The following is a 26,471-nucleotide window of genomic DNA, read 5'->3' on the forward strand; positions in this document are numbered from 1 at the left end:
GGTTCTTTACAGAGTGTTGTACACTAATATCATATTACGCTAAGGGACGCGTCGCGTCGATTGCGTAAACAAAGTATTGGTGAACTGGGTGTCAGAATTCCGAGTTACGCGCTTGCAGTCGTTTCAATTTTCGCGTCGCGTTACTAGACTTTAAAATGTGTAAATAAACTCAAACATATATTTCACATATTATACACATTAGGCTGTGTTCCTGCAAAGTGAGTCTCTCTGTAAGCATCGAGGTGAAGAAGGTTGACAGTTTGTTTGAGGAAGTGAAGTGGAAAAATACACATGCAAACTTGACAGTGTTGATATGGCGTTTCGCAAAGCATGAATCTCCCACACGGCTTATTATTAACAGCAACAGCTCCGGTTTAATTCCGGGTTATACGGTTTCAATTCTGGTTTGGGGCCAACAAGATCGCTACTATACTATCTACGAAAAGACCTTTGTATATTTGTCATGAGCGTTGTGCGCAGAGTTGCCATGAGGACTGGGATGTTTCTGATCCAGCCCAGAGTGCAGGTGATGATGGCAGCGCGCTGTGTGTTTGCAGGGCCGATTAAGCGACTTTCCCCGCGGGTTAGTTTTACTCAGTCCCGCTCGTGGTGCTCTGATGGGCCAGTTTCTGATCGCAATGAAGTCCGGCTGCATTGGCTGGATGGTGAAGACAACGGTAGGTGCATCAACTAAATAATATTGCTGTACGCTTGCAGACGCGTCCTGTTAAAACACACACACACACACACACACACACACACACACACACACACACACCTGTCTACATCTTACAGGCGTATTTGTGCCGTTAACGTAACTTAGCAAAACTGAAAACGAAAGTGACTTTTGTTGTTTATTTTATTTTAGTCTTCAGGAAATGATATCAAGTCTTTATTGAAATGAAGTGCATAATAAGTTGCATATTCATTGACACTGGTGTGCTTAATTACCTTCCGTCCGTTATTATTCCTTCAACATGTAGCCTGTATTGTAAGGAACTATGAAGGGTAGTTTAGTTTGGAGATTTAAAGTGAAAACAGAAAAATAATATTACTCTTGTATCTTTTAATATGTTGTAGTTCAGTGGTTCAACTGTTTTTTTGCTTGGAGTGGCGATCCAACACATAGCCTAAAGAATGTTTTGTTGTGTGAAAGTAAACAACATTCTACCTAATATTAACCATTAAAGTGTATTATGAATATATATCTATATGTATATATATCTATATCTATCTATCTATCTATCTATCTATCTATCTATCTATCTATCTATCTATCTATCTATCTATCTATCTATCTATCTATCTATCTATATGGATACAAAGTTCTGTCATGATCATAAAACTCTAGATGGCACTGGCTGATAGGTCTTTAACTCATCCTGCTAGCAATCACATATTTTTCTACATGGCACAGCTGATTGGTTTATGATGCATTAGCAGCCAGTGAACTCACTGCTCAACATTCAAATACTCTGTCAGTGTTTTCCATAGCAAGTGTTTGCAGTGCGCTTTCAGAAATCCTCCACCTCCCCAGCTCCACCTGTATAGATCTGCTTTGGGTAATTTTATGCATTCTATAGACCTTATTCACATCAGCGCCATCTTTGATTTTTTTAACAGGAATGAAATCGAGGCTGTGAGGAATGGACATACATCTCTTCAGTGTTATTACTGTTATTTAATGTGTGTATGGATTGTTTTGCTGACGAAACACTACAAAATACATTTCCAAGAAGTTTCAGTAGACAAAAAAAAAAAAAAAAAAAAAACTCCAGCAGCAGCAGTGTAGCAGATCTATTCCGTCAAGACCAAATACATTAACATTGTCATATCCATTACCATGCTAAACTCTCAGAGAGTTTTCATGTTAGAAATAAAGCAATGAATATACCTGCAAGCAGGATTTACAGTGCCAAGCACAATAAAGATGTGGTCAGATTTAGTGTTGTTCGACAAGTTTTTGTGGGCAAAAATTCAATCATTTCAACAGGAATCCACACGATTGGGAATTTCACATCAGGGTGAAATATTTCCCAATGCAGATTTCACAACAAGTAAAAGCTTGTCACGTGTTAACCAACAGAAAGCTGGTTGGTTTGAAATTGACTCCTGTGTGATCTGTGCTTCATACATCACAACAATATTAACAGTGGACAATGGACCTGTATTGCCAGCAAAAGTTCGCAGACATTTCACAGATAATTTGCTAATGTGACCAAACCTTTACAGCATAAACAAACTATTACAAGAATGTTTAATGCGTCGTCACTTCCCCTGTAAAGACTTTAGCCCCAGTCATGCCATGAATGCAGTAACTTACTTTTTATATTTGCATAATTTTTCTGTGTGGTCTGTGATCGGAACAGACCTGCCACCCACCTGTTGAGAACCGTCCGCAACCGTAGGTTAATTAACCGAAACCATTAATTTCTCTTTGTCTCTTGTCTGGTAAGGTATAGTGGAAGTGCTGATGTGTCGCGAGAGAGCGCGGAACTCTCTGGGTCGCGTGTTTGTGAGTCAGGTGAGTCGGCCATCGTGTGTTTGTTTGTGCAGAAAACCCCATCCTTCAGCATCAAACTTCTAAATGATTGATGGTTTTAATATGTGTAAAAAAGCTATTTTGTTGTAATTTGACCCATATGATGATATAGCTCAATAATTTTACTGGTGCTTTAAATGTCCACCACACATATTACATTCTTTTTATTACCTTTTGTGATGTAAATAAATAAATAAATGACAAAGAATGTATGATATAACTTCAAGATGCAACCAGTTGCTGTTATGGTTTTTAAATATTAACTTCACTTGATTTGTGGATGTTCCATTTCCGTCCATTTTCTTCTGTCTGTTTCCACAAAGTAGAATAAGAACTCTTTTTCATCAGTTTTTCATAAGAATGTCTGGCAAAAGTGTGTCAGGCCTTAAATAAATAAAGACAAAAGAGAAAAATAAAAAGGGCATATTTCTCCCAGAATTCTGCCTCAAATCAATATCTTGAGTTGTATCTTTCTCTGTCTATATATGCATCAGTATCTGTCATTTTCTGTGTAGATGAGAGAGCTGGTGTCATCGATACATCATGACGCAGCAGTTCGTGTGGTGATCTTTAGGAGTTTGATACCCGGAGTCTTTTGTGCAGGTTTGTGTTAGGAACACTGTATCAGTATTCAGACATTTGCATATGCCATAATTAGTCTTTTTGTGTGTTAACAGGAGCAGATCTTAAAGAGAGAGCCCAGATGAGTAATCCTGAGGCAGAGCTGTTTGTACATGGCCTGCGATCACTAATGAGTGACATCGGTGAGATATGAAGATAATGATTCTCATGAATATTGCAAAATGACTAATCCTCCACATAAAGTGCAGTAGTATAATGATACAGAACTCTGAATTCTGATAGTGCTGCACTGAAAAGGTAATGTTTCCCAGCTGCAAATATGATTATGGCTAGAGGAGGTGAGAGTGATTGGATATAATAAACTCACAGAAAGCTAATTTTCCCTCAATGCCCTCAGCTTTTGCAAACTCATGCAAATAAAAATTTTTTGGGAAATGCAGCTGTTTTTATAAGCAATAAAGAACCTCCTCTATATAATTTTCTACATGTTTATTCAAAAATAAAGAAAATGAGTGTGTATACAGTGGGGTGAAATGCTTCTAATAAAAAAAAATGAAAACAAACTTTTATAAGCATAACAGTTTGAGTAAAACGATTTAGAAAAATTAACATGAATTTCTGTATTTGATATTTTGAAGCATTTTCTTCAGTTTCGTTTTAGTAAAAAAATAAATAGATATCGACTAATTTTAAAAATGAAAAATATATTCATCTGTGTACCACAGTTGCATGCAATTGCAATTCCAGTGACTGCAGGATTTTTTCTTATTACAAATAAAATTCGCATTTTGTGCATAAAATTGCGTCACCCAGGAAGTGACATCATTTTGATTCTTTCTAACGCATGACAGGAAGACAAATATTGCTTAAACCATTTTTTTTTCAATTTTTACATGCATTGTTTGTTGACAGCATTTGTCAAGCTCAAAATTGAACAAAATGAAACATATTTCCTAATTTATAAGGAAAGACATTTACTGTACGTTAAAACAAATGATTTCTATTTCAGATAAATGCTGTTCTTTTGAACCTCTTTTGAAAATGTATCACGGTTTCTACAAAAATATGGAGTGTTTTCAACATTGATAATAATAATAAGAAATGTTTCTTGAGCATCAAATCATATTAGAATGATTTCTGAAGGATCATGTGACACTGAAAATCATGTGACATTTTAAAATGTATTAAAACAGAACATTTTAAATGATACTATTACTGTTACTTACAGAGAGACTTCCAAAAACTCTTACCATCTTTTGAACGGTATGAATAGTAACTAAAACCATTTGTTCCCAGTTGAACTATATGGTAGAATTTTGTTTGAATATTTTCAAATTGTGTTATTTTCAGGTTTCCTTTTGAAACCCAGATTTCCATTGTGTCCCCTTTCTATCAGTCTGTCTGCGCTTGACAAATTCAGTCGAGTGTTTCAGGAGAGGTCCAGCTGTTTGAAAGCGTCTCTCATTAATGTGATCTATGACCTGTCTGATTGGTGTGTGTGTGTCCATTATGTGCCAGCTGCGCTGCCCATGCCAACCATTGCGGCGGTGGACGGCTTTGCTCTCGGGGGCGGTTTGGAATTGGCTCTGGCGTGTGACCTTCGCACTGCAGGTGAGCGGCTCGACCTTCTGAGGGTTGATCACGACAGGTATCACAGCTGCTGATGGTGCAGGTGTGGGGTTGCGTGATTTGTAGTCATTCTGTTTGGCACGTCACGGACCGGGGAATTTCGCCGGTCGCGGCATGAGAAGGCTGGGTCCTTCAACTGACCTTTGTCTGTGATTGTGTGTGTGTTTTGCAGCACATTCTGCGCAGATGGGCCTGATTGAAACTACGAGAGGATTACTCCCAGGGGCTGGTGAGAAAAATAAATGAATAGATCGAGCGACCTGAAATAATAAGACAAGCAGACAGCTAGATGGCAGTCCCATTACAGAAGAGAGACGGATAAACAGGAAGTTAACAGAAAGAACGACGCAATTGGAGAGTGAAACAGCAGTGCCTTGCAAAAGTTTTTAAGAACCTTATACAATCTCTGTATTGATTATAATTGAAACAAATTTCAACATTACATAACTTAAGGCACACCAGTTGAATAGGGTAAAATTTTAACCAATAGATAACACCATATTTCCCCAGATGATTGATTACAATTGCAGTAGATTACAAGTTTTCTGAAACGTTGTGTCTGGATATGCAAATGAGGCTAATATCTAGTTAAATATGTAATATTTTGCATTAATTTCCAGAACAGAAGTATGAACGTTATTTCATTTTGTTGACATATTAAAGTTAAAAGTTTTAACACTAAATCAGAAAATACTGCCAGATTACAAATTACCATGTTTTTAGGAATAAATTGTATCAGATCAGGCAAGTGAACCAACCCCTCTGTAAAAACCTTTAGAATGTACAGTAGATACATGTATGTAAGTGCTACTGAAGTGAGATTTCAGATTTTCAGATTTCTGGCTCTATGCATGAGAAAAACACATTTTGATAAAATGCCCTATAAAGATATGTATTGTAATGGAAATCTACAGACACAAATAGATAAAAGTGCAATAAAGTAAATAAAATACAAATGTATTTTGGATGTTTTCTTTCCACTAGTTTGAAAGAAGACACGTTATGGAAAGCCAAATAGCTCAAAATCTCAAAATTGACAACTGCATGAAAAAAAAGTGTCTTGCCTTAATACAATAATAAAATAAAACTGGCAACATGTTTCAAATATTTAGTCCATGTGTTGCAGAAGTCTATGCAGATTAAAAACAAATGCACTTGTATACCTTTTTCTTCTATGGAACATAAAAGAAGATATTTTTGGCGCTTTTCCACTACACAGTACCAGCTCGCCTTGACTCGACTCGCCTCGCTTTTGTTTGGTTCTCCACTATGTAAAAATTATAGCTGTACCTGCTTCCAGGTACTTTTCTTTGTATCACCTCCGGAGAGGTTCTGAGCGAGCTGAGGCGATACTAAAATGTGACGTGAAAACACAGCAGACTGCTGATTGGTCAGAGAATCAGCATAGTGACGTGTAGAAGATTACGTCACGGCAGTTTCCTGCGGCATCGCTATGACAACCAGGTACTATTGTGGAGGTACTGCAATGGAAAACGGAGCGAAAAGCGAGCCGAGACGAGGCGAGTCGAGCTGGTACTGGTAATGGAAAAGCGCCATTTGAGAAGATTTTGAGTGCTTTTTTGCCCATACATTGTGAAAGTTAACAGTCACCAAACCTGTTTGTTTACCAACATTCTTCAAAATATCTTCTTTTGTGTTCCACAAAGTCATACAGGTTTGGAATGACAAGCATTATCAATAGGGGGAAAAAGAAGAAGAAAAAAACAGCCTGGAACAAATTTACTCCAAATTGTTTTTTTGCTAGAATTATTTTCTAACATAATGATCAATTTTGAGCTTTGGTGAATTGACACAAAAATAAGACAAAGAACCAAATGTTGGCATATCTATTTAAGTAAAATGAGAGAAGTGATGATGTATCTGATTACTTTTTAAAGCCGCCATAAGTAAATCATCATTTCTCTGTGTTTATCAGGAGGCAGTCAAAGGTTGCCCCGGACGGTGGGCTTTGCCATGGCAAAGGAGCTGATTTTCACAGGACGCCGTGTCGGGGGTGAACAGGCTGCAGAGTTGGGGCTGGTCAACCGCTCCGTGCCACAGAACCAGACGAGAGACGCGGCCCACAAAGAGGCTCTTAGTCTTGCACGAGAGATCCTGCCTCAGGTGAGCCTGTAGGACATTTCCATTATTTACTTTTTCTCTCAGTCTGAGACACTTTCTCACCTCTGCTACTGTCTCGCTGAATTATACTCTCTTCTGTTGTGAGCACACTCCAACACTATGTGTTACACTCTGAAGTGGACTTCACAAGGTACTCGGCCATCTCAGATCTTCAGGAGTGTGTATGCTTAGTTCAAAGGGTGTTGTACCCCAGCTTACGGAACTGTACATCGATATAGACAGGAACATTTACCCTATGCATTAAACACTGCATAGCAATCAAGAAATGACAAATTACACAATTTATATACACACTATATTGACAAAAGAATTTAGACACACCTCTTAATTTTTGAATTCAGGCGTTTCAATCAATTGCCACAGGTGTATAAAATCAAGCACCTAGCCATGCAGTGTGCATTTACAAACATTTGTGAAATTCAAGCATTGTGCATTGGTACAGTTGTGAAATTTCATCCCTGCTAGATTTTCCACGGTCAACTGTAAGTGACATTATTGGAAAGTGGAAGCGTTTGTGAACAGCTCCACTACGAGGCGGAAGAGCACGTAAAGTCACAGAGCGAACCGGGTGTATGGTGCGTAGTGAGCAACGCTCTGATGATCTCATAGGCGAAGAGCTCCAAACTTCCACTGGCATTAATATCAGCATAAAAACTGTGTGGCGGGAGCTTCATGGAATGGGTTTCCATGGGCGAGCAGCTGCATGCAAGCCTCACGTCACCAAGTACAACGCTAAGCATCGGATGGAGTGGTGTAAGGAACGGTGCCACTGGACGTTTCTCTGTTTAGCAGTCTAATGGCTGAGTCTGGTTTTGGCGGATGCCAGGAGAATGTTACCTGCCTAAATGCATTGTGCCAACTGAAAAGATTGGTGGAGGAGGGATAATTGTGTGGGGCTGTTTTTCAAGGGTTGGGGTAAGCCTTTTACTTCCAATGAAGAGAAATGAAAATTCTTCAGCATACCGAGACATTTTGAACAATGCTATTCTTCCAACTTTGTGAAACAGTTTGGGAAAGGCCCTTTTCTATTCCACAATGACTCTGCACAGTCATAAAGGTCCCAAGGTCCGTAAAGAAATGGTTGGATGAGTTTAGTGTGGAAGTACTTGTGAATTGGACCATGTGAATGTGTGTGTGCCAAATTTTTCAGGGTTTTTCCACTGTGTATTTAACAAGTGTTGCTCATAGATATAAATGTATGTTATGTTTGTTTTTGTGTTCTTGAAATTGTTCTCATACTAGTACAGCTCTAGCCACAGGCATTTCACTGGGTGTACTTGTGATTTAATCCCATTTGCATCATGTGACACTGTTCTGTCACGGAGACAGTCTCCCATCATGACTCAAGACGACATGCCAGCCATGAATATATGTATAGCCTCAAGAAAGACAGACCTGGCTCAAATGTGCCATTACAATCTTCCCTAGTGTCCAGAGCACACAATTAACTCCATAAACAATGTAATTACAAAAGACATGTGGGTGATCCAGTGCTTGATCATGTTACATGTTGCCTTTGGAGTGAACTTTCAAATATCAGTCAAATCATCGTCATTACATGACTCAGCATTTGGAGTTGTGGAACTGGAATCTTCTGTACTGTACTAAACTGTCTCGTGAGGTGTGACCTTGAGAACATCCTGCTTTTCTGGTTTTCCCAGTGATTGACAAGCCGTTAAATTAGATTAAAATGAAGTTGGCCTATTTAGGTCAGTGTGAGAACGGCATTCTGACACGTCGTGCCACAATAACTTCTGTCAGCAGCACTTCTGTCCACCTGACTTAACTGTGTCATCGTGAATCGTGATTATGTGACCGTGTCATCATAAACCGATACAGTTGCACTGATATATAATAAACTGAGGCCTGCATTGTTGACAAACAAACCCAGTAAGATTTATTTTGAAAGAAATTGATCCTTTTATTCAGCAAGGATGCAATAAATTGATCGAAAGTGACAGCAAATACTTTTACATTCATACAAATGAGTTTCAAATACTTGCTTTTCTTTTGAACTTTCTAATCATAAAATAATCCTTAAAAAAAGGTATTGTGGTTTACACAAAAATATTAAGCTGCACAATTATTTTTTTACATTATAATAAGAAATGTTTCCTGAACATCAAATTAGAATGGAGTAATGATGCTGAAATCAGCTTTACCATCACAGGAATAAATGACATTTTAAAATATTTTCAAATAGAAAATTATAATCATGTTTTACAATATTACTGTTTTTGCTTTATGCAGCCTTGGTGAGCAAAATAAACCTCTTGGGGGGAAAAATGAATCTCACTGGCCCCAAACTGTAACAGTGTGGAAAAAAATCCCATATTTTTACCTTAGCGAAAATGCATCAAGCAACTCGCATTTCCTTTAGAAAATGAAAAGCTTATCTTTAAATTTGTCCTTGTCACGCTTTCCTCCCTCTCCAGGCCCCGATTGCAGTGCGAATGGCTAAATTAGCGATGAATCGAGGCTCTGAGGTGGACATCTCTTCAGGAATGGCTATTGAGGGAATGTGTTACGCCAGGGTGAGTGTTATTACATAAACCATATGAATCAAATCTGTACAATTTGGTTTTGTTGTGGCTTTTGTGCATGGTTTGACTGAATGTTTTGCATTTTCTCAGCTCATTCCTACAAAGGACAGACAAGAGGGCATGGCTGCGTTTATAGAGAAGAGGCTGCCAAGGTACACTGGAGAGTGAGAGTTTTAAAAGATTGAACATTCACTGCTAAAAAGTGTTGGGATTCAAATTCCTTTGAAATCACAATGCTTAAAAATAACTACCAAAAATTTAAAAACGGTCATGTTTGTCAAGTTTTTTGTCTTGTGTTTCTGGATAGAGTTGCTAAGATTGAGAAAATACTAATAAAAAGTAAAAATTAAAGAAAATTAGGGATGCACTGATATGAAGATTTTGGCCTATACCCGATAATTCTTTATATCTGATAACCGATATATTGGCTGATAAATCTAAATCCAAATTTTTTTTAATGTCCCAAGCACACAGATATATTGTCATTATAATGTTATGTATCCTATATGACAGCACATGTTGCACTTAACTGTATTTCCCTTTTTGAGGTCATTTCAATCATATCTCAAGCAATTCAAAACCAGCATGGCAAACAGTGCGCATCTAAAGTGTCTCAGCTGAAGGAAATAATCCATTATTTATCGGCTTTAATATATCGGCCAAATTGTCTTATCGGGCCGATAACGATATCATTAAAAACTTACACATATCGGCAAATACCAATATGTTGGCCGATATATTGTGCATCTCTAAAAAATATAATAAGCCGCTTTTCCACCGAAATTACCCGGAACAATTTGTCCCAGGAACTTTTTTCCCAGGAACCTTTTTTGCCCCAGACCGGTTGCTTTCTGCGTTTACACCGCGGTCTAAAGTACCGGGAAGGTAAACTGCGCGCAACTGCTCCTCCCAGTCTGCGACGGACAGTAATCAGTTTTGAGCGCCACATTTATAAGTATGGAGGAGATTCAAACTGTGCTGCAGTTATTGGTTTACTAACGAGGTAGGCTAATTAACATAACAAAATAGACGAGCACTGATACTAAAGCGTGTTCAGAAAGCTCGTATGCGTATAAAATTAGACAAGGTACGTTGTGAGATGACTGGGACGAACGCGCAAAAATTTCCTTTTGCGCAAATACTCTTAAAAAAAGCCTGAACCCCGTCTATCAATCATAAATAGTGACAGTCTTGTAAATAGTTGTTTGTTACCAACCTCAATGCGCTATTTCAATCCTGTTATAGTAAATTTGTAACATGGTTTGCCTTGCAATAGATGACAATGTGTAAACATAATGACTTAATATTAAAAGCTGTGGCAGAAAAGAGACGAGCACTGATAAAGCGTGTTCAGAGCTCGTAATGCTAACGTTAGATATAAAATTGTATGTTATCAGCTATTGCGGACATTGGCCGTGAGATGGCTGTGACGAACGCGCAGAAAGTTTCCTCTTCCACAAATACCCAAATAATAAAGCCTGAAACTCGTCGCCAGTCCCCCAGTTTTTTTAATTAAATTCCATATTTGCAGACAGACAACTTTACTGCATGAAGCCACTTTTTAAAAGGGAGGTTAAAAATTAGAGGTGGGCGGATCGATCCTAAAATATCGATACTTCGATACTGACGTGGTATCGAAAAGGATCGATCCTCACATAAAAATATCGATCCAAATGTGTGTTTTTTTAACCAGTAATTTTTATTAATTTAGCACGCAATTCAGTGCGTAAAATAAGCTTCTAAGTGGAAAAATAAGCGAATGTTAGCGGATAATTGTGTAGGATATAACTTTTTCTCCTAGTCATCTGGATACAAGACGAAACCAATCAATCACAGAGAGCGTTCGTTGCTGGTGCTTCACTGAGCTCACAGGCACGTTTGGGAAACATAGCCTTGCTTAGATGACAGAGAAACAATCGGGAGTTATTTTGAAATAAACAAAGCAAAAGTGTACATAACGATTCAAAATGTTGAGGACAGTAAGATTTTTTTTAATGAAATTAATATTTTTATTCAACAAGGATCGATGCATTAAACTGATCAAAAGTGACAGTCAAGGGTTTTTCACTGTTAAAAAAATCGACTTCATATAAATGCTGTTCTTTCAACTTGGTTCATCAAATAATTCTGCATCATGGTTTCCACAAAAAAAATATAAAACTGTTTTCAACATTGATAATAATAAGAAATGTTTTCTGAGCTGTAAATCAGCATATTAAAATTAATTATCATCATAACTGGAGTAATGATGCCGAAAATTACACTTTGATCAATTGAATAAATTACAGTTTAGTATGACATAGAAAACAGATAGCCTATGTTAAATTGTAATATTACAGTTTTTACTGTATTTTTGATCAAATAAACGCAGAAGAGAATTAAAAATCTTACAGACCCCAAACTTTTGAACAGTAGGCTAGTGTACAATAGTACTTTTACTATAATTAGGGTAGTTTTGTAAAAGTCACTGACTAATAATTACAGGCGAGTTGAGAGCACAAATCACAAAATATTTAGTAGTAATGAAAACGTTTTCAGATTTAGCATATTAATGATGCATTCACCTCATAAATCATGACACACTGCTCTAGCACAGGAAAGTGCATACAAGTTCAAGTGCATGCTTTTAAAATTAAAAAGTATTGGTATCGGTATCGATATCGGCGATACTGGCCCTGTATTTACTTGGTATCGGATCGATACCAAAATTTGGAGTATCGCCCACCTCTAAAAAGAAAATGCTGCGTGGAGTCATCCAACCAAAATGCGGCGTGAACACAACCAATCAGCTTGTGCAGCGCACAAGTCCCACCCCTGAAAGTTCCTGAACTTTGAAAAAGTACTACCTCGTGAGCAGGGACTATCGGAGGGGGAAATATTTACCCGGAACTTCATTTAGACCCTGGTTCCTGCGGTGTAAACACATCGAGTACCAGCCCAAAGTTCCTAGTTCCTGGGGAAAGTTCCTGCGGTGGAAACGCGGCTATAGTTTGTAATTTTGGTGCTAGGATATTCAAATTGTAATATTTATTTGAATGCTTTGAGAAATTTTTTAACATGAACGTGTTAATAAAGATGGACAGCAGACCAAATCAACAGGGGTTTTACATTCTTTATTCCCCAAACATAATTTTGCATAAACAGGAATCCGAGCGGCAGTATGACACCGTAGCTTCCTCTGGTTTTGCTGCTCAATCCACACTCTGCGTGAGGAAGATACAGAACTGGAGTACAGCACAGAACCAAAATCCACATACATGAGATTCTCCACGCTCAGTCTGAAGAGTTCAGTGAACCCAGAGGTCATTTGGTCCATTTACACAGCGGCAGATTCAATTTAACCTCAATAATTGTTAGTGCCGAAATTTTATCCAAAAACAGGCAGTGTGATGAATTTCAGTTGTATAAACCTGGCCAAAGTTGCCAAACACTCAACAAAATGCTATTTTACAGTCCAAATTATAACAAGGACTTATATTGCATGCTATTTGCAAGAACAGCTGCATGACACAACAAGATTTTCTGGAACAAAGCATATTTGTTGGAGCATCTCATCATTATTCATGGCCCAGTTACGAATAGAAAACCAAATCCATGCTGCGAAAAACAAGGATACACATCCAGGGAAATGAAACATTTATATACAAAAAAAAAAAAGCTTCTTTAGTTCATTGGAACAAAACGGAGTATCTTTTTTAAATGCAATTTCAAACAAGATAAGTTAAACCTGCGGTTTAAAATCTTAATCTGTGTTAAATTAAGTTTATATGTATGTTTAGCAAGAAGGCAAATCCATTGACTTTTGGCAAATCACCAGTGCTCCAAAGTTGCCACGATCAGAACAAATATTCCCTATGGTCTTCCTCTTGCCTTTTTTTATTTGATTTTTTAACAAGGTGTCATTTATCTGTGTCCGTTTTTTTTTTAATGTTTGCCGTCACAGTCCGTTGCTTGATTTCTCCAAATGGTTTACGGAGCAGCAATCCATTTATTGACAAGTTCCTGCTTTGCCTCAACAGATCCATGCAATAGAGTCTGAAGGCAAAAGCTTTGATTTTATTCATCTCCGCCCGTTCCGTTGATCATTTCGGCTTCTGAAGAGCTCCGGGTTGTTGAAGAATCTCCGGCTTAGGTGTTCAGTCCATTTTGTACCATTTTTAAAACAAACTCGAATCTAAATCGTAATACTTTGCGTGCAATACGAACCATCCTAAACATTGCAATCTGCCACAGTTGATATACTGTGTATAAAAATAGATTTCATCCCTAAAGCTCTCATGCATTGACAAGTGGTTCTCTCACAGATCACACGCGCAATTTTAACATTCCACACTGAATTTTACCAAACAGTTTAAACTTATTAAATATGTTCATGTATTTCCACGTAACCCAACTGTATCCGAGTATATTGCATTTTATGCTGAATAGGACAGAAATCGGTCACATAAATGAAAATTCCTATGGAGTTTCATCCAAATCTGAATATGCAAATGTAGCTTTCTGATGCACATGCTCTTAGTAGACGTGGACATGCGCGCGCGCACACACACACACACACACACATATATATATATATATATATATAAACGCTCACATCCATAATCATGTTTAACAAACACACACTCTCTGAGCTGCTGCCTGTCTAAATAAACATCATCAGATCACAGAGACTTATTTCAAATAAATAACGGATTCGGTCGTGTGCAAACATATGCAAAGTAACTTATCCACACGTTCCTCTTTGCAGAAAGAACAGCAGAGTATCGTTGTCATACGGATGGGCACGAGTGAACACATACACGTACAAAAAAAAACTTTTGCAGCGTCCTATCCAGAGACCACTGACCAAAAAGAACCGTGTCATGGAATGTTTTTCTCTGGAAAACAGAGAGAAATTTAGAATAAAAACGTATGTCAGTAATAAAACTGAACACTCAAGCTTTTGAAAAGAAATTTTGAAAGTTACCACCAAAAATGAAAACACTGTCATCATCTACTTACCCTCATGTCGTCCCAAACCTGCAAGACTTTTGCTGAAGATATTTTTGATTAAATTTGAGAGATTTCGGTCACACACACCGATCGCTTAATATGCCGAACAGACTTCATTTGGGCTTTTATACACATATAAACACTGATCAGTGAATTTTGTAAACGGAAGCTCAAGCATGAGCCATTGAGGTTTGTTCTTGCGCGTCAAGCAAGTACGAATGAGCTTCTGTTTCAAAGTTATCTATGTTCACTGATCAGTGTTTATATGCGATAAAAGCTTGAATTCAATCTGTTCTTCACATAAAGTGATTGGTTTTCTTCAGGATATTTGGATTAAACCGCTCGATTCATATGGATTTCTTTTTTATGATCCCTTTATGAAGCGCCAGAGTTTTGGGTTAACAGACTTTCAATGGAGGGATGGAAATCTCTCCGAATTTCTTAAATCTTCATCTGTGTTTCGAAGATGAATGGAAGTCGTAATTGATTGACAGAATTTTCATTTTTGGGTGAACTATCCCTTAAAATTTAAAAGGAACAGTTCTGCCTTTCAAAAAGCACTTTGGTTTGTCTGTGGACACGTACCTGTATGTATGTGTATTTTTGCCGGGCCTGCGTATCCTGTGCGTGCTCTGTGGCGATGTAAACTGTCTAGGATGCTTTCAGCCAATCGCAGCACATCGCCGTGGGTTTTGGGATGTGACATCACGGCCTCTAGCTGCCGCAGTCCTCCCTCCTCCAGTAACATGCTGCAGTACCGCCCCGCTGCTTCCACCAGGGCAGAATGGGAAAATAAAATGAACAACACAAAATGTCTCTGGGCTCAGAAGCGTTGGGTCTAGGGTGCTGATCTCACCATTTTTGCTGCAGACGTGCTGCATCGCCCATGCGGCCCACAGCTGAACTCCTGGGGTCTGGAAGCACTCCAGTAAAGGGAAGAAAGGGTTGAATGATCTGAAAAAGACACGTCATCTCATTATAATACTAGAAATCAATCTTTATAGTGCATAAAAGACACTAGGTAAAGATCCCAGATGTGACACCAGTGTTGTTATTGTTAACTAAATCTATTAAAAGTTGTTTTCATTAATTGAAATAAAGCTGAAATAAAATATAAATATTAGATAAAAAAAAAAAAAAGTTTAGTTGCCAAGGTAACATTTCTAATTTTCTTTAAGTTGAATGGAAATAATGTAAAAAAAAAAAACAGAAATAAAAATAAATTCAAGCTAAAAAAAGAAGAAAAAAAAGGTAGAAAACCCCCAGAAAAATAACTAAAACTAAAATAAAAATGAAACCTAAACATAAAAATATAATTAAAAATATTAATAAATATAATATCACTATAATAGTATATAAATAATAATAAAATAATACTCAATACAACTAGTACTGCCAATAATGTTTCAGTTAATTACTTTTAGAATAAATAAATATAAATTATCATACAATAAATTGAAAAAAGAGGGGGGGGGGTCTCCCCAACACTATTAATTAAATATTTAAACAACAATAAAAATATTAATTATTAATAATAATAATAATTCATATAATGTATAATAATTTATATTTCAACATTTATTAATTGTTTTGTAGCCCAAATCAGATAATACCCCCCCCCCTCAAATTCAGTGTTCTCGGTTAAATTTTTTCTGTATTTCATTCTAATGATTTAATTACATTTTAATAATAAAAAAATAATGATTAAACAACTGAATTATTAAAACTTAAACACTTGAATAATTAATAAAAAAAAGTCACAATAATAGTGCCTTATGAAATGCATTTTATTTGTTTTATTTGAAATTGTGTGCGGTCTGTTTACATTTTTCTGAATTGCGTTTTGAGTTAATGCAGTTTTATTATCAAAATAAGTGGCAATTTTCTATTTAATTAATCGTTTGTAATGTAATAAAATTAAATGTGAACAATTTCTTTAATTTTTACACACAACAGGCTTACTTTTTCAATTAAAACTTGGAAAAAACTAATTATATTCCTTAATTTTTTTTTTTAACTCTTTCCCCGCCAGCTTTTTTGAATTTATTTTAAGTTGCCAGCCATCAGCATTTTTGATAATTTTCACAAATATTTTTTGGCCCCAGAATATTTTGTTGTATGAATATCTGAACATGCAATGTATCAAAAGAAAGCTGTAAAATTCTGTCAATGGTGGATAAGCATTCTCATAAATGACGGAAAATTGTGTCATTGGAAAGAGTTAATAAACTATAATATTATTATTGCTATTTTTTCTTTGAGAAATACATTGCACTGCACAATAGTGATATATTTCTATAATAATTTCTTCAATTAAACTGCGTTATCTACATCACATGTTCATAGGCACACATAAAAACATCAGAGTTTGTCAGGTCTGGTACTTGATACTGTCCATGGTTCACATTCAGTAAAGAATATTTTATTGTGGTGTTATTTCTCACCTGTACGCTACCATCTCACACTCCGGCGTTGGCCACTTCAGAATCGCTGAATGCTGCGAGAGACACATGATTATTAAGCCATTTACTCAGGCCTCTGGTGTAATACCCAAGCAATTTTGACTTCTGTTTGCACAAGCACGCACCAGCTGCTCCAGCAGTGTGTTCCTGAGCGACATGTCGAGGGTCCACACCTTCTCGCCCCGTGAGGTGAGGTGGGCCAAGATGCCTGCCGCGAAATAACTGACCTCCACCTCTGGACTGTGCAGCAGAGAGCAGATGTGATCCAGAAAACTTTGAACCATCAGCTCACCGTGCAACTCCCCCACTTCAGCAATATTATTCTGAATACACAAGCACACAAAACATTCAGAACTAGACAAGATAGGCCAAGTACAATAGCACAGGGGAACTCAGCTACAAAAATACCACTGAATGCAAAATGAAAGCCTCATTATACTTTCTAACTAAGGGAAACTATTAGCATAATCCCTCAGCAGTGCTTCCTCTGACACGAGAAGGCGTTTTATCAGTGCTGCCCACAGCTCCAGAATCACTCGCCTCAATCCACAGCACTGGAATATGTATTTCCCTCTTTAGAATTATTAAAGTGTTGATACAACATTTTTTTTTATATGTTTTAAATGCTTCTTAAAATATACACAAACACACTATTGTTCAAGTTAGGGATTTTAAATGTTTTTAGTTTTTTTGGGATGCACCGATATGAAGATTTTGGCCGATACCAATAATTCTGTATATTTAACCGATAGCCGATATGGTGGCCGATATATCGTGCATCCCTAGTTTTTTTTTTTTTTTTAAGAGAAGTCTCTTATGCTCAACAAGACTGCATATATTTGACCATTAATATTGTGAAAACAATCATTTAAATGATTTATTTGAATATATTTAAAATGTAATTTATTTCTGTGATCAAAGCTGAATTTTCAGCATCATTACTCCAGTCTTCAGAGTCACATGATCATTCAGAAATCATTCTAATATGATGATTGCGTATTATTTTCAATGTTGAAAACTGTTGTGCAGCCTTTGTGGAAACAGTGATACATTTTTTTTCAGTATTCTTTAAATAGAAATGTCAAAAGAACATCTTATTTTGAAATTAATAATCCTATCTAACATAAAAGTTTGTATATATACACATACATGTTACAGCACTATTTGAAATGTAGATGTACCATAAATTTGTACCATTTTGATTTTACTGTCAATTTTGATCAATTCAATGCCTCTGCTGAATAAAAAAATAATTTCTTAAAAGAAACATCTTATTGACCCCAAACTTTTGAACAGTAATGTATGTGTATACAATTTACATATTATATTCAATAATTTTTTTTTTTTCAATATGAACCCAACTTTATACATTGTTTCTTACCAGTAAACCCAACACCTTCTGTTGAATGGATGACTCTGATGGAAAGGACTGAAAAAAAACCCAGACATTTTGAAAATTAGAACTTCCGATCAAGTTTACAAATTACAGTTATGTTCTTCCAAAAATTGTATAAAAAGGTTTGAAAAGTGTTTACCTCGAGTACTTTGATGAAGAGCTCTAGTCCCTGGTTCTCTATGAAGTGTCTGCAGGTGGTAGGAGATTCATCCGTGAGGTTCCACAGAGCGCTGAGTGTGAACTTCAACGTGGCGTCGACGGTACCCTGACACGTCTTCTGCCGCACAATGTGCAGGAGTTGCTATGATTTGAAGAGTGTGTGAGAGATAAGTATACACTATTCTTCCTGTTCAGGTATTACAAGTGCTAACTGTTAAATCTAGGGGGAAAAACTCCCATACCTTTACGATAAAAAGCTCGGCTCCCAATTGTGCAGTTTGCTCAGTGGACAGCTATTTAAGAAACACACGCAAACAAAGAGTCAAGTTAAGGAAGACATTCAAACAAAATCCTTCATTTCCAATAGAGAGTAGTATAGGAGCTGCGTGGAGCCCCGATCATATGCACAAGAGGAATTTTCAGATCATATGAACTGGTGGTAATGAAGTGGTAGCTGTCAGTGGAGGGACAGAAAGCCCTCAGATTTTGTCAAAAATATCTTCATTTGTGTTCCGAAGATGAACAAAAGTCTTACGGGTTTGGAACAATATGAGGATGAGTAACCTATGACGGTTGGGCAGTTATGAATAATAATGTCATGTCAGTCATTATTTCCATCGATTAGTCCTAGAAAACCTCCATTCATTATTCATTCATTTTACCATGGTGAATAAGTGGAAGGTATCGGCTGCTTCAGTTTGAAAGGTCTGTGCAACGAATTACGAGATAGTGGAGAGGCTGTTTTTTTCCCCAGTAAATAAGCATTTCTAAGCATACACAAACAAGCAATCAAAATTAAAATGTCTGGTTGCTCGTTTTATTTCTGATCCATTTCACAGGGTAAAATCTCCCCAAATCCCTCTCCACGTAATGTATATTAAACATCGGATGCGTTCTAATTGTACGTGATTGTGTTGTGTGACGCAGCCATTTTGTGTTCAGACAAACTACTTGATATTTTGCTACTGTACCTTTAAGACTTCTATATGTAAATAAGCTCTTGATTGGCTAATCGCTCTGCATGTGAAATAGGTTAAAAAGAAAAGAAATGGATTCATGCCAATACATTCACCGTTTCAACGTCGTCATTTTCAAAAAAAAAAAAAAACTTTTTCGCAGCCGGTTTTCGGTTAACAAACTAACAAAAATTTTAACTAAAAAAACAAACCGCAGACAAGACGTCAGCGTTCTGACGTGACAGGCTCAATCTGCACGTCACCCGTCCGTCATATTGCATTCCAAGATGCATCACTGTGACAGAATGTTCTGAATGTTTTCTGGGAGCCTCCCAGGTCATGTTTTCTCTCTACGGTTAAACCTGTTCTCACCCGCAGACTGTAGCTGCTCACCTTGGCAGCGAGGATGGAGATAATAGCTACGGCCATCCTCTGCATGTTCTGATCCTCGTGGTTACACAGCCACTGCATCACCAGCTTGGCAGCTTCAAACCTGAAAAACAAACGTCAAAACTGACCAACTGAATCTGTCAACAAGACAACACACTACCAGTTTGGACACACTTGACTGAAAGTATGTACCTGGTAACCTAAAAAAACTTTTAGAATCAGTCCTAAGAATGAGAAGGTGCATTTAAACTGTTGACTTATTATATGAACAGAACTGTTGAATTCTATGTATTAAAGTAATCAAAAGTGCTGGTAAAAAATGAGTCAGAGAACTAATAAAAAATATAAACAAAAATATGATATTTTGATAATAATCAACATAAATAATAAATGTATTTTGAGCATCAAATCATCATATTAGAATGATTTTTGAAGGATCATGTGACACTGAAGACTGGAGTAATGATGCGGAACATACAGCCTTACCATCACAGGAATAAATTACATTTTAAAATAGATTATGGAAAATAAATGCAGCCTTGGTGAGCAGAAAAGACTTCTTTCAAAAACATTTAAAAATCTAACTGACCTCAAAGCTACGAACGGTCATTTCAAAAAGCAACAATCAAACCCAGCAAAAGACTGAGTGAGGACACCGGTCATGCAAATCAGATATTAAGACTTTAAATTAATTAATTACTTCAAAATGTTACTTCAAATTTCAAAGTGTTACTTCAGTGTATTCATATTACCACAGCATTATCAGCAGCAAGACAAAAACTCAAGAGAGTGATTATTCTATTTTGGTGTAGAAAATCCGTGCTGTATAGTTTACCAAGCCATATTGAGATATCAATTTGAACTCAATTCTCCGAGCAACCATACGGCTTTGTAAAGGGTTTATGAAACGTGTGAAAGTATTTGTTGATCACACGCGTTTACCTGTTGAAGGGAACCTCCTGCAAGATTCGATCACTGCAGAGAGACAGCAGGCAGTTCTTCTGCAGCTGTACACAACCAAAAACAGAACTGCTGTTAAAGGGGAAATCAGAATTGACACATGCAAAGCCCTCTCTATGTCTTTTCCTCATTCTCAAAAAGTTATGTTTTATCATCATGGGGAACTGAACGATCACGTAAAAATTAAAATGATGTTCTCAGAATCGCCTTGTTGTAAAGATACTTCCCGTAGAAGTGTTGACAATCATGCAAGTGACCGCATAATACATTCATCATATCATTCAATTTAATTTATAAATCCACTGTTCCAAATAGGACAGGCAATAAATATTGAATGATTAAAATATATTGCTAATGATTTTGCTTGTGATATAAAATTACACTGTGAATATCACAGTTATTTTAATTCACTTTTAAATTATCCATTTAATTTTCCTGAAGACCTTCATTAGATGGATTTATACTTCATTTGTAAAAACAGTGTTTGAGTCAATGTTATTTTAGTATTATTATATACTATTATAGTATTTAGTAATATTTTGAATAAGCTTTCATCTTTAGATTTTCAGTTCTCATTTTTATTTTAGTTTAAGTAATTTTGTTGTAATTTTTATTCATTTTTTTAAAGAATTCTATATAGCTTTAATTTATTTTAGTTTTAGTAATTTTATTACATTTCTAATTTTCATTTATTTTTAGTTTAAGTTTTTCATCTAATATCTACTTTTATTTTTAATAGTATTAGTTAAAGTCAATTTTCATTTGTTAACAATAGTTAATGCAATAACTAACATGAACTAATGATGAACCATATATATTTTAAAAGATTTAATAACCCTTGATACTGTTAGTAAATTAAAATGTTCATTATCATGCTAATTCAAACACCATTAACTAATTTTAACAGATTAAACTTTTGATCTTAAAAATGTATTAGTAAATTATGAGATTAACTAATATTAGTAAATGCTGTAGAAGTATTGGATTAGTATAAAGTGTTACCATATATATAGAGAGTGAGACCTCATAATATCTATGTATGTATATATATATATGTGTGTGTGTGTGTATACATATATTTCAAATAAGTAAGGAATAATTGACGACAGGCCGTTGAATTATTAGAAAAATAATGCACACCCGAGGTGGTAATGCGGTCACGACGCGAAGCGGAGTGGCCGTTCACCTCGGGTGTGCATTATTTTTCTAATAATTCAACGGCCTGAAGTCAATTATTCCGCTTATACTACAGTTACCACACCTCGAAACATTGTTCAGATTATGTATTTCAAGACGTTTGTAAAGTTTTTGTCATTAAAACGCTCTTGTATGTAGGACTAATTTCTTACGCATCTAATCCCATGCCTCCGTTGCTAATTCCAAAACGTCATTTTAGAGTTCAATTCCTTTTAATTAATTCGAATTCATTCTTTTTTTTTCTTTTTTTGACAGATGACAGACTAGCCAAATAAATGAAACACAAAGCTCTTTTAACAAGTAGACCTATCAATAATTCTTTATTTGTTATATTATCTGCAATAATAATCTGTGCTGCAGGACTATCCATTCATATTCAGTTTAATTTGCTATTGATTATAGATAGGACTATATACTTTATTTATTCAAATTAAACTGCATGTTTCTATTGATTGTGAAGCTAGACATTGAAAATTCCAGATCAAGTGCATGCGGCTAAATGCTTTTTCTTGTTATGAATTGTATCCTATTTTCCGTTATTACCGTTAACTACGCGAAGTGATATGGAACTGTAATGCGGTCAAGATCTGCCTGGAACTACTTTAGCTGTGCGTTTCCCTGAAAATAATGCACACCTTAGAATGTCCGTCAACCAATCAGATTCAAGCATTCAACGGCCCTGTAGTATAACTACCATTAAACATTTTGAATGTACTTAAATCCCAATTTTAAACCATCACACATCAAATACATTCAATATTGTCAGATCATTCTATTTTGACCATGACTTTTCTATACCACACACTACCGCATTATTTTGCGTACCTGTTGGTGGTTGGGGAAGGTCTTCATGGCTTCGAGTAGCAGCTGTGTGATGTTCCCCAGGAGCCGCACGGGGATTCCAAAAGCCAGTTCCTGTTTGGTGAGGTTGAACACACAGGCACTGGCTGCCAGCTGCACATTCAATGTGGCCGGATGATTCTTCATCCCCAACGCGACCAGCTGCAGAAGGGCCGAAAAGAGACGTGAGGGTTGATATGGAAAAATGCAGTGAACTTTGATTAATCTCGCGGTCTCGATGAGTGCGTACCTTCAGGATGTCAGGTCGTGGTTTCTCGATGGCATGAGTGAGGCTGAAGAGGTGGAAGAGAGCCTCTCTAACAAAGCCCTCCCTCTCACTGTACCTTCTCAACGCCTCACAGATTTGGGTCTCATTGGCTTCGCCAGTCACCTGCAGAAACAGAAAAACACTTACAACACTTATGACCTCCATTTGAAATGATCCTGCTGTGGCGTGCGAGCACCTACCTTTAAGCTCCCCTCTCCAGACAGGAAGTCAGAGAATCCAGCATCGGTGGCCAGCAGACCAACAAAGGTCATGCCCGGTCTCGCCTCCACGAAAGCCTTGACCGCTGTATCGGTCACCTGCTTGCGGCCAGACACGTCCAGAGACACCAGCTGAGGCAAGATGCCAGGAGTCTCCAGCAGCTGGCGCGCAACGTCTGATGTGAACTGCTTATCATCGGAGATATCAAGGTGCTGTAAACCCTCCAGCTGGAGAAACACAAAAATAATGTGCTTTAGACATATACAATAGGGCTGCACGATTAATCGCACTGAACCGCACGCGATTTGGCAAAGGCTGCAATTATTTTCTGTGCAGCTTGCGACGTTCGTCTGTTATAGGACAACAAAATTAATATTTGTGTAGTGTTCAATGTTGTTATCAATAGAGATACGCGGATGGGATATTAGTTCATCCGCAAGACCGCAACCGCATCACAAAACTCATCATCCGCACCAACGTTTTTTGACCAATTTTCAAAGCCGCACCCGCCCGCCAACCGCTGATTGTTTTGCGGTCTATGGACGATGCAATGCTCTGCTGATGCGAGCCGCAAGAAAGCCCTTGTCTGTTCCAGAAAGGATGCAGCAGCAAAGATATTTAATGCTAATGTATGAGGCATAGGCCTGAGTTTCATTTATTTACGATGAGATGCGCTCTAGTTCAACTTCACAATGCAATGCAAGTGAACGCGGCGCATCGGAACCTTCATGTCACGGTTATTATATTGTCTCCTATATTGCTTTTTATTTATTAAATACATGCAATTGGTTGATGAAACATTTATTAAAATTAAGATACAATTTGTACAAAACGAAATTCGCTTTAAAGAAAGGCTTTCTACAAAGCAAAACTTAATGAAGTGGTAAAAATCATGTCTGACGATTTACAAAACAAAACTTCATTAAGTGGTAAAAACCATGTCTCCCGATTGCAAATGTTCATTATTAATGTTTATTATTGCAAATGTTTTTCATTTGTTTAATAAATCTCATAATGATGGCACATCGTCATAGCTTTTATTTCTATCTCAAATGATTGGCGGTCGGTCAAGGGCTAGGCTACTTGGCAAAGAATCAAATACAGTTGGAAACGACGTAGACCATTAATAACACAGACTGTTAACAATTGTTTTTAATTAGTATTTAAACATTCTCTATGATAAAAAATGTTTGTAAAAAATATTTTAATAACACGGTTTTGGCGGTTATAGAGTTGTAATGACGGTGTTCAACTATAACCGTCTGTCTCACGGTTATATACTAACCGTCACACCCCTATTCATAAATGCTTCTCATGTTTGGAAAGATGTTTGATGCGTGTTGCTTTTTCAAATGCACGTTATAAGTGACTCAGACTCACAGTGCTTTCAGATGGAGCAGCGTTTACAGAGCCGTACATCAATGACAAGCTGCGCATAAAAAAAAAAAAATAATCGCAGCATTTGCGATTTCAAAATCACGATCGAATCAGTTTAAGTGCGATTTCATGTAAATTGCGATTTATCATGCAGCCCTAATATACAATCATATTATCACACAGAAGCAAAACAAAGGACCTCTTGGCTACAAATTAGTCAACGAATTAGCGTGATGATGATAATGTTTTTGTATGTTCATATATTCAAAAATACATTATGTTAACTGTCTGGCGCTGTAGCAGGACACTTGGTGCACTTGGTGTCCCCATCACATATAGAGTGCTGCAGGGATGACGTCGAATCCCGGTAGGATGAGGAGCCATTTACATGATACAGTTTTAAACTAAAAACGTTTTGGCCGTTCAATTACACGACAACAGTGTGTTGGGAGCATGAAAACACACATTTTTGAAAATGGGTTTCAAAGTGCAAGCTTTTAAAAACTATACTGTTATCGTCTCCATGAAAACTACAAAAACGAAAACGGTGAAAACGGTGACGTCATGCACTTGCGTATTACGTGTTCAGTCTATAGGAGTGTAGTTTCTCTTTACAAAGTGACATCGCCAACTACTGGCCTGGAAGAATAATACAGCGTTTTTAGTCGTTTTCATGGATCTGTGTGAATGGGGATCCTTTTGACAACGTTGTCGTCTGTACACAAAAAACGCAGAGGAAATCATCATTGTCGTGTAAACATGCCCTAGTTACTGGCACTGGCTCTTTAAGGATTTTCCTGTGTTTTTATAATGTTTTTTTTTTCTTTCAGTTTATGAGTAAAATAAGGTCTGTGGTAACCATAACTTGACGGTACTTGGACGTTTTGTTGTACAACGTAAACTGCTCACCCATATCAAAATCCATAGAAAAATCTCGAGGGAACCAGTGGAGAATAAGTCTTCCGGGTTTTGATGTCATCCCTGCACCACTATTTTAGTAATCATCATAAAGTAGGTATCATTTGAAAGCCAAAACACTCAATTCATCCAGTGTAAATTATTGTGAAATTGGACATTGCAGTACCATGGAAATGGTACTTTAAAACATTTTAGTAGGCTAACTTTTTCTGATAAGGCTTTGATTTTCTAGCAATTTTAGAATCCCAATTATTTGGTAAAACATTTTGTACAAAATACAAAGTACAAAGTACATTTGCTTTACAGTTAACAAACTTCTACAACATTTTTACTTTCATTTTGAAGTGCTACTTCAGCAATAATCTGCTGGCTGCTAAGACCAACCTTAGTTCTGTATTGCGAAACATCATGAATTACAACCATTTAAGTTCAGACCTCTGCTCAAAAAGGACATCTTAAATACAATTCACCCCTACGATGACTTTAATATTAATACACCATTTCTATGATGAGCATGTTTTCAATTTATGAGCAATTAATTTTTAAAATAATCTTTTGCAGCATGATGACAAAAAAGTCTGGTTGATACAACTGTTCTGATATAATAATAATATAGAAAAACAATAATGAAATTCTTATAAGATGTTGTTATGAGGTTTGGCATAATCTTTTTATCATTATTTCTTAAAATATTTAAACAAATCTACTTCATTGCTTATTAATTACATAATTAATCGAAGATGAATTGAGACGTAACTATTAGTATTGTCATTTTAAAGTTGTACTATAAAATAAATGTTTTATTAAATACAATTTTTAAGTAAAATAGTATTCGATTTTTGTCTTATTTTGTTTAATACTTTTACCAAGTAATAATCACAATATTAAAAATAATAATA

The 26,471-nt window shown here is 36.6% G+C and overlaps 2 protein-coding genes across 4 annotated transcripts in view; one reads left to right on the forward strand and one right to left on the reverse strand.

The window, feature by feature from the left end:
* echdc2 (enoyl CoA hydratase domain containing 2) lies at positions 1 to 12,532 on the forward strand. 2 transcript variants are annotated; one of them, XR_014031124.1, is made up of 10 exons: positions 1 to 677; positions 2,457 to 2,524; positions 3,058 to 3,145; positions 3,220 to 3,306; positions 4,643 to 4,735; positions 4,926 to 4,982; positions 6,690 to 6,877; positions 9,331 to 9,429; positions 9,529 to 10,203; positions 12,428 to 12,532. XR_014031124.1 is itself a non-coding variant. In XM_081379375.1 (9 exons), exons 1-9 carry the CDS (start codon positions 464 to 466, stop codon positions 9,604 to 9,606), a joined length of 972 nt encoding a protein of 323 aa, XP_081235501.1. In that variant the 5' UTR covers positions 1 to 463; the 3' UTR covers positions 9,607 to 12,532. The 2 variants fall into 2 exon arrangements, 1 of the variants encoding a protein (XP_081235501.1); XM_081379375.1 differs by having other exon boundaries at positions 9,529 to 12,532.
* Positions 12,533 to 26,471, reverse strand: part of zyg11 (zyg-11 family member, cell cycle regulator) — a 17,631-nt gene continuing 3,692 nt past the window's right edge. Inside the window, exons 4-16 of one of the 2 annotated variants that reach the window (XM_081379374.1) lie at positions 23,259 to 23,504; positions 23,041 to 23,181; positions 22,776 to 22,952; positions 20,736 to 20,800; positions 19,797 to 19,896; positions 18,690 to 18,740; positions 18,428 to 18,589; positions 18,274 to 18,321; positions 17,018 to 17,215; positions 16,875 to 16,927; positions 15,287 to 15,384; positions 15,016 to 15,195; positions 12,533 to 14,315 (exon numbers count right to left, since the gene is read on the reverse strand). In XM_081379374.1, the coding sequence (XP_081235500.1) occupies positions 14,299 to 14,315; positions 15,016 to 15,195; positions 15,287 to 15,384; positions 16,875 to 16,927; positions 17,018 to 17,215; positions 18,274 to 18,321; positions 18,428 to 18,589; positions 18,690 to 18,740; positions 19,797 to 19,896; positions 20,736 to 20,800; positions 22,776 to 22,952; positions 23,041 to 23,181; positions 23,259 to 23,504 (1,536 nt within the window). In that variant the 3' untranslated portion in view covers positions 12,533 to 14,298. Of the gene's footprint in view, positions 14,316 to 15,015; positions 15,199 to 15,286; positions 15,385 to 16,874; positions 16,928 to 17,017; positions 17,216 to 18,273; positions 18,322 to 18,427; positions 18,590 to 18,689; positions 18,741 to 19,796; positions 19,897 to 20,735; positions 20,801 to 22,775; positions 22,953 to 23,040; positions 23,182 to 23,258; positions 23,505 to 26,471 lie in introns of both variants that reach the window. The other variant, XM_081379373.1, reaches the window with a different exon arrangement.

The sequence above is a fragment of the Scardinius erythrophthalmus genome, assembly GCF_964197995.2.
Source record: "Scardinius erythrophthalmus genome assembly, chromosome: 11".
Taxonomy (NCBI): domain Eukaryota; kingdom Metazoa; phylum Chordata; class Actinopteri; order Cypriniformes; family Leuciscidae; genus Scardinius; species Scardinius erythrophthalmus.